This window comes from Saprolegnia parasitica (genome assembly GCF_000151545.1).
Source record: "Saprolegnia parasitica CBS 223.65 unplaced genomic scaffold supercont2.47, whole genome shotgun sequence".
NCBI lineage: Eukaryota > Oomycota > Saprolegniomycetes > Saprolegniales > Saprolegniaceae > Saprolegnia > Saprolegnia parasitica.
The window spans coordinates 279,019-289,941 of record NW_012156441.1 but is presented as its reverse complement, the minus strand read 5'-3'; the positions used below and the strand labels follow the sequence as shown (position 1 = coordinate 289,941).

General features: G+C 55.8%; 4 protein-coding genes and 1 pseudogene across 5 annotated transcripts; 3 read left to right on the top strand and 2 right to left on the bottom strand.

Annotated features, from left to right (window-relative positions):
- Positions 1-133: 133 nt before the first annotated feature.
- Positions 134-205, bottom strand: SPRG_30131 (annotated as a pseudogene). The gene has a single exon. The product of its transcript is annotated as a tRNA-OTHER (tRNA).
- A 1,738-nt stretch (positions 206-1,943) lies between these two features.
- On the top strand, positions 1,944-2,606 carry SPRG_09310 (hypothetical protein; the record flags this gene model as incomplete). Its single annotated transcript, XM_012348839.1, has 2 exons — positions 1,944-2,373; positions 2,545-2,606. 2 exons carry the CDS (start codon positions 1,944-1,946, stop codon positions 2,604-2,606), a joined length of 492 nt encoding a protein of 163 aa, XP_012204229.1.
- Positions 2,607-3,625: 1,019 nt separating this feature from the next.
- SPRG_09309 (hypothetical protein) lies at positions 3,626-4,123 on the top strand (the record flags this gene model as incomplete). Its single annotated transcript, XM_012348838.1, has 1 exon — positions 3,626-4,123. One exon carries the CDS (start codon positions 3,626-3,628, stop codon positions 4,121-4,123), a length of 498 nt encoding a protein of 165 aa, XP_012204228.1.
- A 591-nt stretch (positions 4,124-4,714) lies between these two features.
- On the bottom strand, positions 4,715-7,359 carry SPRG_09308 (TKL protein kinase; the record flags this gene model as incomplete). The annotated part of the gene is made up of 13 exons (XM_012348837.1): positions 4,715-4,980; positions 5,029-5,429; positions 5,480-5,945; positions 5,995-6,045; positions 6,099-6,337; positions 6,381-6,446; positions 6,492-6,554; positions 6,605-6,664; positions 6,710-6,772; positions 6,823-6,891; positions 6,935-7,006; positions 7,057-7,125; positions 7,178-7,359. 13 exons carry the CDS (start codon positions 7,357-7,359, stop codon positions 4,715-4,717), a joined length of 2,067 nt encoding a protein of 688 aa, XP_012204227.1.
- A 1,078-nt stretch (positions 7,360-8,437) lies between these two features.
- On the top strand, positions 8,438-10,255 carry SPRG_09307 (TKL protein kinase; the record flags this gene model as incomplete). Its single annotated transcript, XM_012348836.1, has 7 exons — positions 8,438-8,517; positions 8,563-8,628; positions 8,677-8,897; positions 8,945-8,989; positions 9,037-9,442; positions 9,506-9,912; positions 9,960-10,255. The coding sequence occupies 7 exons, from the start codon at positions 8,438-8,440 to the stop codon at positions 10,253-10,255; spliced, it is 1,521 nt and encodes a 506-aa protein (XP_012204226.1).
- Positions 10,256-10,923: the final 668 nt, after the last annotated feature.

The following is a 10,923-nucleotide window of genomic DNA, read 5'->3' as shown; positions in this document are numbered from 1 at the left end:
TGGAGCAGCTGATTACGTCATCATGTGTTCTGGGTGACACTTGCGGAGGTGGCCTGGACCCACATGGTTCGGGCCCCTGTCCGGGTACATCGCGCGACGCAGGGAGGAGGGGGGCGGAGAACTGAAAAATGCGCGCGCGCAGCCGGGCTCGAACCGGCGACCTTCGGGATGCGAAGCAGAAACTTTACCAACTGACCTGGGGCGCCCCCCCTCTGACGCCAAATGTGATGTGGACCACTTTTGCGCTGGATGCGTCCAATACAAATTGCAAGTGAATTTTCCTGATGTATCCGTAAACGTGAGGAATGTGAGATGGCCGCGCATCCCATACAAAAACCAAGTCAAACCACTGCCTTGCATGTAACATATCTCCGATTTGCGGAACAAAAAGTTGCGCTGGGGCTTGAGGCGCCGATGCAGATTGCCGGAAATATTCGTAAACCTACGGGATGTTCAATTAACGTCGGACGACGATCGCGCCTCCTGGCAAAGTCAAGTTTACCGATTACCGAGATGATATTTTGCAGTGGAATCCCGTCTCGTCGTTTTTGTCGTTGAAACGCGGGTCATTGGTTGCGTAGACTCTCGCTGAAGTTATATTTTTGAGAGTTCATATCGTCACTGGCTATTTTGTACGAAGACGCTCATCGTCCCAGAGGATATGACCACTTCCGCGCCGAGTTCTTGAACGTGGCGTGCTTGGCATCACGCCAACTGGCACGTCGAGAGAGTCCGGCAGAAGTAAAAGTGCAATCGAGATGGAAAAAGAAAAGGTCCTCGGTCGTTAGCGTAGAACAAAGCTGGGTGTAGTGCGGTGTGAGGATCGATAAGAGCGTTGGGTCGCAATCGTCGGTTGGTGCTCCCTTGACAACATGATTTAGAGGCATACCCTTTTTCAAGTCCCCAGGAATTTCCTGAGTCAATTTGACCAGACTGTTTACCTGTACTGGACGAGCTTGACATGGCTGTACGCCACGACGGAAAATCGAGCTGCACTAAAACTTGGACTCCACCTCAGTATTGTCGTCGTTGTTGTTGAAGTGGGTCGTCTATTACAATAGATAAAACTGTGCTAAATAAAATTGTCGGACTTTCTTCGTTGTGTGTACTCGGTTGAGGGACTTGATTTAGGCAGGCGGAGGCAGGAGCGAGATCCGCGGGACGAGGTGACGTCGCGGCCACTCGTGTTGGGCGAGGAGCCGGAGAAGCCGACGAAGAGCAGGCTGCTCGAGCTTTTGTACGAGGATGTGGTGCAAGTGCAGTTGAGTCAGTATTGTCGTGGTGACCAAATCATTTTCACCAGCAAACGCCCAACAAAAGCAGATGTCCATCAGAACCATCACTCTCGACCATCATTCCAAAGTGGACAGGCGCTACTTCGAATCACGCTGGCCAACTTCGTACATAATACCTTACCGTTTAGCGTGCTTTAGGGGCAGATCTCGGTGCTGTTCGATGCCCTTTTCAACGCCACTACGAAGTAGTACTGGTGTAAAAAATCTATCAAAAACGAGTTTTGTTTTCTGCATATATGCCGCAAAAATCCCAATAGCGCCATGTCCTACGTCGAAGGACATGCAAAAAACGCGTTTTTCAAAAGATTTCGTGCACCATGTTACACGCTCAAACGATCCTTGCACGGATCGAGACGCCTTTTGGATCACCATTTTTACAAGGCGCCGCGGCGACGTCGCGACCAAAGACCACCAATTTTACGAATTAAAAGCGTTTACCGAGGTAATGGTGGCTGCAATCGTGGTGCCAACGATGCAGAGGGCAAAGCAAGATCCATGGGCTGTGTTGTGACTGGTACGTTGTACACCTACGTTCGTACAGCAGCCAGCAATGCGAGACAAAATGAATTCTTTGGATTCACTCCATGAGTTTGCCATTTGCAGTTTCTCGTTGCGAGAGGCATCACTCGTGTTCGATAGTGGACTCTGATGCATTCAGCAGCGCTTACACACTTGCCGGACGTGTTGCCAGTGCGACTACCCAACTTGGACAACTGGGACTTGGACGATCTCGTTTCCGCGTCATCGGACGACCTCTCGTCGTTCATCGCGGACGCCCCGAAAGATCGCGCACCAGCAGCCATGCACCACCGACGCCGACGTAACCGCGCGCTCGAGCTCGAGCTCATGATCACGGCGCTTCAGTCGCAGCTGGCGGAGCTCGAGCGCCGCCACCGGAAGGTCCGACGTCCGTCCAACAATGCCATGTATGCTCTGGCGAAAGCCGAAGGCATGGCGCTCCAGCGAGCGAGGCGCAAGAACGCGCAGCTCCTCGACGCTCTTTGCGAACACATGCGACTGCGACGGCTTCTCCAGCGCCACCTCCTTCGACAAACGTCAACCTCGAGTTACTCGACAGGTAAAAAATCGACTACTGATAACGGCAAACCTTGTACCAGATAAATACACAGAGAAAATGTACATACGACTAGTGCAGCATCACGTCGTCTTTTACGTCTCGTACAGAACTGGGCTTCAAGACGTTGTTTACGATGATTGGACATGCATGGGGGTTCATTGATCGCAGTAGTCATTGTTGAGTCCTGCTCCGTCATGGTCTACCACGACGACGCACCAACTTTTGGCCGATGAGAGCGCCATGAAAGACAAAAGCATCATTGATTGGTTGTTATTGTGAATAGTGGGTAAGATAAATAGCAAATGACAACGCGTAGGAAACAATGTGGTCATTGGATTCGCTAAAAATATGACATTTCGTGGGCCGTTTAGGAGCTACCCCATTTTCAGGTTGCGTTCAAGCGCATTAGCAGTGTTATCGAAGAGCCGACATGCAGTCGAACCTCGGCTCTTATGTCGGCAAGCACCGACCCAATATGAACTTGCTTTGTACTACCGTAGTACTCTAGTTTGCCATAGTCGTAGGTGCAAAACCGATATTGGTAGTCGAAATTACCTACGTGTTTGTGTCGCTAGATCAACGCTCATTTTTTCTCCTTTAGATGGACGGACTACCAATCCCTACAGCTGTACCACGGCGTGGACACACCATGAGACACATGATGCTACATAGACCATCATTCTTTACCTGCATTCTTGACCACCACTGTATTCTGGACATGGCACTGCCACGCCTCGGACTCGGCATCTGTCTCTCGTTCCAACGTGTGTACCTGCGCTTCGCATGAACTTTGGCATCAAGGTAAAACGCAAGACGTGTCTGTAATAGTGTAGTGGTGTACTGTGCTCTGGACAGCCACTTCAACAAATCTCCTACGATAGCAACGCGCCGTCGCACTCGCCCCCAGTAGTTCAATCGCAAACCATGTAGTTTGCAAAGATGCAGATCGTCACTTTGTACATTCATAGCTCTAGCACACGACGATTCGCAATAGAGTGCAATTAGGTCGAGCCAAGAGCGTACGCGTAACGTGCGGTCGACAGTGTGTGCCCAAGCCAACGAACCAGCTGTCGCTCCGACTCTCAACCGGCGGTCTCCACGGTCACACGCAGCCAATAGCTACAGCACGCTCGCATGTTGGACACTGTCCAGCGCCAACAAAATCATCATGGACGAGATTTGCCATGGTGGAGCATACAATGTGCAGAGGCTCATTTATCCTTTTCCATCTCATTCGTCATCCTACCTTCACATGGCGCGCCCGAGCTTTCATTTCGATACGACGCTCGACGACAGCGACGAGGGCGACGATGGTAACATCTCGGTCGCCGCGCTCTCGGCCTTCTTGGCACCAACCATGGATTTTGGCACGCCCACAGGCAGCCCTGCGCATTTCGGCCACGGTGCATCGAACGAGGAGCAGTTGGTGGCGCTGTCGCTATCGCCGCCATCATCGCCCGTCGCCGCCGCCGCCAAGCCGTTCCGGAATGCAAAGGAAGAGCACGATTACCTCCTTGCCCAACGCGAGACGCTCAAGACGCAGCTGCAAACTCTCTTGGCGGCCGACGCTGCGCAAGGCGACCACCCGAACCCGTGGTTCCACCGCGCCCGCGACGAGATCCGCGCCACGCGTCGCTCCCAGCACGAGAATGCGCGTTTAAAAGAGGCGATTGAAGCGCAGTTGAAGAAAATTCGAAGACTTGAGCGCGCGGCGCGGCGAAAAAAGACACTGCAGCATCCGAGCGCCTGAACAAATCATCGTCTAGTACACTGTTTTTGTTGTCGACTATGTATGGGTGGCTGTCATAGAGTAGTATCTGACAGGGTGCGTCATCGCGTCCCACTCTGGTTGTCACCACACACAACCATGGACAAGGTTAACAACGTTGTTTCTATGGTGTACGACGCTGCGACGGCCGACAGCCTGCTCACTGCCTTTTCTTGGGTCACCCAAGAAAAGGCAGTGAGCAGGTGCTGTTGATGCACAGAGCGACGACCTGCACGGTCGAGCGTTCATTGGCGGCGTCATGTGCACGTACTACCTCCGTCTTGAAGAAATGATTGCTCTGTTGGACCATGCGCTCGGGAAAATGAGCCGTGTCGATCGACATCGTCTCCACTGCATTGCTTTCGATCGTCAAGCGTGGAGGATCACAGCGCGCGTCCATCTTCGTCGCAAACTCCTTCAGTCGACGGACGTGAAGCAAGACGAGGCTCGCGCCGCCAAATTAGTGGCACGACCGAGCGAAAAGAGACTCTTACAATGGCTAGTCTGCGTGCGCAAGGCTAATATCAACGAGATACACTTTTTAATCATTTGGACCGATAGCTAACCCTGGATTCACGCCTCGATGACCTCGAATTGGTGCTTGTCGAGGAGACCTGCGAGGGCGAGGGCGGTCGGGCGCTTCTCGGGCTCGGTCGCCAAGCACAATTGCGCAATCTCAATGAGCCAGATCGGCGACCGCGCCCAATCAAAGTCCGGCACGAGCTCGCCTTTGGTGACGAGCTGCATCACCTTGTCTTGCGTATAGACACGACCCGTGGACGCGTCCAGCGTCCGCACGTACGGCACTTGGTGGGTCGAAAACTCGGTCAGTAGCACCCCTACCCTCGATGCATAACCCTTCCCCAAACAACAACACTACGTCGTACCGAACGAGTAAATGTCGACCGCCGTGTTGTAGAGCGATCCGAGAAGGAGCTCGGGGGCGGCCCATTGGTAGGACCCGACGCCGTTGGTCATCGACTGCTCGGACGTCTCGCGCGACGAGCCAAAGTCGTTGATCTTCGTGCCCTTTTCCGAGTCCAAAAGAACATTCCGGGACCGCAGATCGCGGTGGATGATTGGTGGGTCCAACGTATGGAGGTAGATGAGACCGCGGACGATGCTAACGATCGCCTCCAACTTGGCCGCCCAAGGGTACGTCGTCGGCGAGTGCCGCGCCAAGTAGTCTTGGAGGTTGCCCCGGTTCATGTATTCGAGCACGCACTCCATGTCGCGGGGCTGGTGCCAGCTGACGCCGATAAACTGAACAATGTACGGACTCTCAATCCTAAGCAGAGAAGAGTCAAGTGACAAGGCGGATACGAATAGGCTTCGTACGTGGCGCGGAGCAAGATTTCTTCGACAAACATGGCCAGACTCTCGGACGACTTGTCATGGATGCGCTGGACAACGACGACGTCGGCGCCAAAGTGGCTCAGCCACACCTCGCCGTACGCGTTGGAGGCCAGCGGTTTGATCGGGTTAAGGTCCGACGCTTCGAGGCGGTGGTCACAGAGCTCCGAGAGATCAATCTCGTGGGTCGCGACAACGTCTGGTGATGGAAGCCACGGCTTGGGCTCTGCAGGCGATGGAAGCCACGGCTTGGGCTCTGCAGACGATGGGAGCCACGGCTTGGGCGACGGTAGCGCCTTGGAGGGCGACCACACAGGCGGGTTGGCGTCGAACACTTGGTTCGCTTTGGGAGGATCTCTCGCCCTCGAGCTTTGCTGTTTGCGCCAAAACACATAGGCCAGGTACGCGCCAATGAGAGCGAGTGCGAGGCTGCTTAGAGTCCAAGTGAGAGCTAGACACGTTCAAGTGAGTCGTTTTTCTCCGGGACAAAGAAACCATACTGCTACTCGATGTGGACCGTAGCGGTGGCGCACTCGTTCCGGGTGTCGACGCTAAGAGCATCGTACGCGCGTCATATGTCTGCAGAATGGAGGTATACACGTACAAGGAAGAACGCAGACGTGGACAGCGTGCTCAATCGTCGTGGCTCCCCAGATCCGACGCAGCACGCCGTGAATGCTCGCGCACTTGGCCGTGTCGGCGTTGATATTGCCCGACACCGCGTAGCCTGCCTCGTTGTCCACGTCGTAGGGCTCCGCTTGGCGTGGTAAGCGGTCGAGGGCGTCGCAACTGTCACTGCTGAGCGAGATGTTGACGACGGGGCTCGGGAGGTGCCGTAGATCACTACACAGAGTCAGCCGCAGCCGGTATCGATGGCGCCTTGTACAAGGTGACGAGTTTGGGCGAGAGCTGGACGAACGCAAAAGTGTGCAGCGGGTTGGCCTCGAAACTCCTAGTTGAAGCGTCATGCACATGTCATACATACGGATCGTTGTACAGATACGTCATGTTGGTCCAGTCGTAGTCGACCACGCTTGTCACGTTGTTGTGGCCCATTTCCCTAGTACAAACTAAAATCGTACCCCGTGGCGTTCATGTCGCAGCACGTACAGCGCCGTCAACGTCGTTGGTAGACCATCAAGCGACGAGATCGAGTTGTTGTAAAGTGATCTAATCTCGACATAAGCGACCAAGCACGGCTTGCGTCGCACGTACAGACTGCGTAGCGCCAAGGGCAGGTGGGGTGGGATCTGGCGTAGACCCAAATACTTGAGCATTCTAGCCCATCAGCGCGTCAACGTCGCATCGGAATGATCGCCCTGTCGCACAGGGTGGTGATGGAGCTCGGCCACACCAGCGTGTCGGGCAACGAGAGCGCACTCGCGTTTGAAATGACGCTACCAGGTCCATGAGACGGCTCTTGTAGCGGCAGCGACGTACAATGTCTGCAGCGACGACGGGAGGGCCTTAATCAAGCGGACGACATCGAGCGATGTGAAGTTGATGATTTTTCTAATCAAGAGTGCGCAATGAGCCCACGCCGACGAGAATGAGCGACGTACAGGCTCGTCAGCGTGGTCGGCAGCACCACGTCTTGGACGTTGATGGCGCCCGTCGCGTTGATGACGGAGCTACACATGGATTTGCGTCAAGCCCTTGGTTGACACTGTCGGTCAGAAGCACAGGTTGGTCGCGCGATAGGCCAAGAGGTTGCCGAGGGCGCTGAGGCCGGTAAAGCTCGTGGTGGCCGCGGCGTAGCGCGCGACGATGCGGCACGAGCTGTCGAGGACGCAGGTGGCGTCGTCGCAGTAGCTGTCGGCAGTCAGGATCGCGTTGCCAGCGCTGGCGTACGGACACGTGGTCATGCTACAAGCTGGTCGAGCTAGCTCGTCGTTGGGCAAGCTCTTGTTGGGCTCTGGTCTCAACAGCACTGGAGCCTGCAACCGCGATCTGATTGGCTCATTATCCAATGATCGACGATGGGATTGGGTGCTCCGTTGACGAGCGTGTGCAAAACAGACGCACCAATCAGCGCCAAGGAGCTCAAGCATCCACCAATCGCGAGCCGTATCTGTTTTCGAAGGCCCAATCACACGCGAGGTGCATCCTGCCTGTTGCCTCGAGCCACCACCAAAGACAACCAGGCACCCAGAACGATGGCAGCGACGCCGTGTCGGTACGAAGGCGCAGGCGGCAAGGTGCTCGTTGCCGACGACACCTGCCCAAGCGGCGTGTGCGTCGTCAACAGCAAGTGCAAAGTCGTCGGCCGTGTCAACAACTCTCGAGAGACCTTTCGCGGGCTTAGCGCCATCGGGCGCCTCGACAAGTACTCCAGAGCTGCACTGTACGTGTTTCCTATGCACGATGCTCGAGGCAAAAGACTTGAACAAGTTCGCGTGTAGCCACGTGAAAGATTCGGCGAGCGTCGATCTGCGCCTCATGGCGTTGCCACTAAGCGTCCAGTGGCTGTAGACCCATTGACACGACGCAATTGCATCCAACGTGGCTGCGTAGAGCGTTTGAAAATGTCGAGTCGTTGGACCTCACACACGCCAAGACATCGCCCACCCTGACCGAACTGTACTTGGGTTTGTTTACACAACGTGTGTCGAGCCGAGAACAACGTAGGTGGATCGAGAACGCCTCGCTGCCGTCCTTCCCGCCGACGTTTGCATGGCCGCCCAAGCTCTTTCATCTGTACACACGTGGAAGTGCCACGCGTTAGCATGTCGTTGCCGTAGGCATCTTTCCAAGTGCAACCTCTCTCACATTCCTCCGAGCTTGCCCCCCGGCATGGGCTCCCTGTACGACGATCTCGTAATGCAATGGTACACATCTCGGACGTAGCACGCTCGGATCCAATGCGATTTCAAGCCTCCAGAACCTGCCACCGAACGTGACGTTCCTGTACACTGCACAGCTGCTACCTGTGGCTAGTCGCGCATGACGTCGAGGCGTAGGAGCTTGCCGAACAACAACTTGACCGAAATCATCGGCCAAGACTGGACGAGCATGTCTTTACTGTGCGTCTCACGTCCACGTCGTTGCATCCTGGAACGCCACTGTAGGGTTCTGTTCGAAAACCCGCTGCATACCTTTGCTTTCGTTGAGCTCTCGAGTGCGTTCACGTTTTTGTACGTCGTGCTCTCTCGCTTTGGAATGGACATCATGGCGATCGGTAGCAACTGCGAACAATGCAACCTGACCAACTTGACCGTGTCGCACTCGACCTTTGATGTGCTCAAGCAGCTCCCGCAATGGAACGGCGGCGACGAAAAGTTCTATGGCTACACCATGGACCACTCGGTGCACCCGGACGCCGTCGCATGCAATGCCCTCAACGGGTCGATCAAGATGCTCTGGAAGACCTTCACGGAGACCATCAACGCGTGCGTGATTCCAGGTACGTGATCGCCGCATTCAATCATGTTGTGGGATGTTTCGAGCTAGACGCAGTGGCCCCCTCGCCACCGACAGACGCCAACGCAGACTTTCGTACGACCCTTTTCATTCCATTCGAAGGCCCACACGCGCAATGCTAGGGCTTGGCATGTACTGCGGCATTGGGGCAACTCTTGGCGTCCTGCTGGTCGTCCTTGGTGGCGTGCTGCTCTGGCACCGACATCGATCGGCGTCATTGCACGACGTCGAGCACACGCAAGATACGGCCACCGATGCGCACATGCCGTCGCAGCCACGCCGCCGACGCCCACGGCGCGCCTTCCGCGAGCGCGAGGTTGGCCCGGAGCTTGACATTGCCGCCCTTCGGCCGTACAAGCTTGCGTTGCACGACCTCACAACCGTCTCGCAGCAGCCGCTTGGTGCAGGCTCGTTTGGCGAAGTCTGGCTCGGCCGCTACAAGACGCAGCTCGTCGCCATCAAGCGCGTCACGAGCAAAAGCAAAAAGCATGTTGCAAGCTTTATCGACGAAATCAAGCTCGTCGCGAGGTGTGATGCGTCCGATAGACAATTCTGTGCATCATCCTCACTTGTTTGTGCGATGTATGGTAGCCTCGACCACGACTGCATCGTCGCCTTTGTCGGCGCGAGCTGGCGCCGGCCCATTGACGTCGAGTGCGTGATCGAGTACATGGACGAAGGCGACCTCCGTTCGTACCTTGGCAAACATTCGTCCGCAGTTTTTACGTGGGACGCCAAGCTCGACTCGATTGCGAGTGTTGTCAAGGGTCTCGTTTACCTCCACAGCGGCGACCCGCCGATCATCCACCGCGACCTCAAGTCCCGCAACGTCCTCCTCGACGCTGTCAAGGGTACCAAGCTCACCGACTTTGGCGTCGCACGAGGCTGTGACGACGACGACGACGTGATGACCAACTGCATTGGCACGTACCAGTGGATGGCGCCCGAGATCATTCTCGGCACCTTTTACAATACGTCGGCCGATGTCTACTCGTTTGGTACTAATTTATACTGCCCCCGCCTTTCTTGACAGCTCCCGTGGTAGGTGTCTTGCTCTCCGAGTACTCGACCCACGACGTGCCGTACGCCAACATGGTCCACCCCGCGTCGCAAGCGCCCTACTCGCTCCAAAACATTTTGAGTTTGGTCGCCACCGGCAGCCTCCGGCCGCGCTTTGAGACGACCGAGATGCCGCGATGGCTGCTCAAGCTCGCGCTCGCCTGCATGGAAGGCGCGCCCGAAGACCGCCCCAGCATGCGCGAGATCCACAACGTCTTTGTCGAGGTCCAGCAGACAGGCCAGCCGCCGCCGAGCCTGCGTGTGCACTACCCACTGGTGTAAAATAAAATACGCGGGATTTCATCCCTGGATACTAGATGCCAGTATATCATTTCTTAGTGGCAGAAAATGAAATGAAAATGGCGCCAAACAAATCCGCAATCGCAACGCGACGGGCAGCAGCTGCAGGCACGTATGAGCATGGTTGCTGATGCAATACTGGAGAGAGATATCGCTAGACTCGATGGATGAATGATTCGCACGCACCCAAGTAGTCGACCCGGCGGTTGGACACCGGCGTACTGGTTATGTTGGACGATAGCACAACACGATCACCATCTAGACCACGAGCAGTGCAAGACACTGGTGTTGCCAAGTGCAATGATGACGCGGCGCCACATTGCACTTTTATCGATGGAAAAAAGCCAGACGCGCGGTAAAAATAAGGCACCGGATTCGAACCGCGGTTGCCTCGCCGTTGATCGGCTCGTTGCGGGCCACCGATGGACGCGGATGCCACGCAGCTCGGCACGATGCGCGCCGACTGTGCACAAGTAGCGGCGGCGCGATGGTCGTACGCCGTCGATGAAGGCGATCGCGACAGACTCGGCGCCGCCCGTACAGTACGAGCAGTGGGATCCGCATGGGTGACGACGCCCAATACAGTGCAGCGCTACTGGCGTTGATTGGCCCGGTGGCGGTTGCCTTCATTTTCACAAGTCCGCCGTACA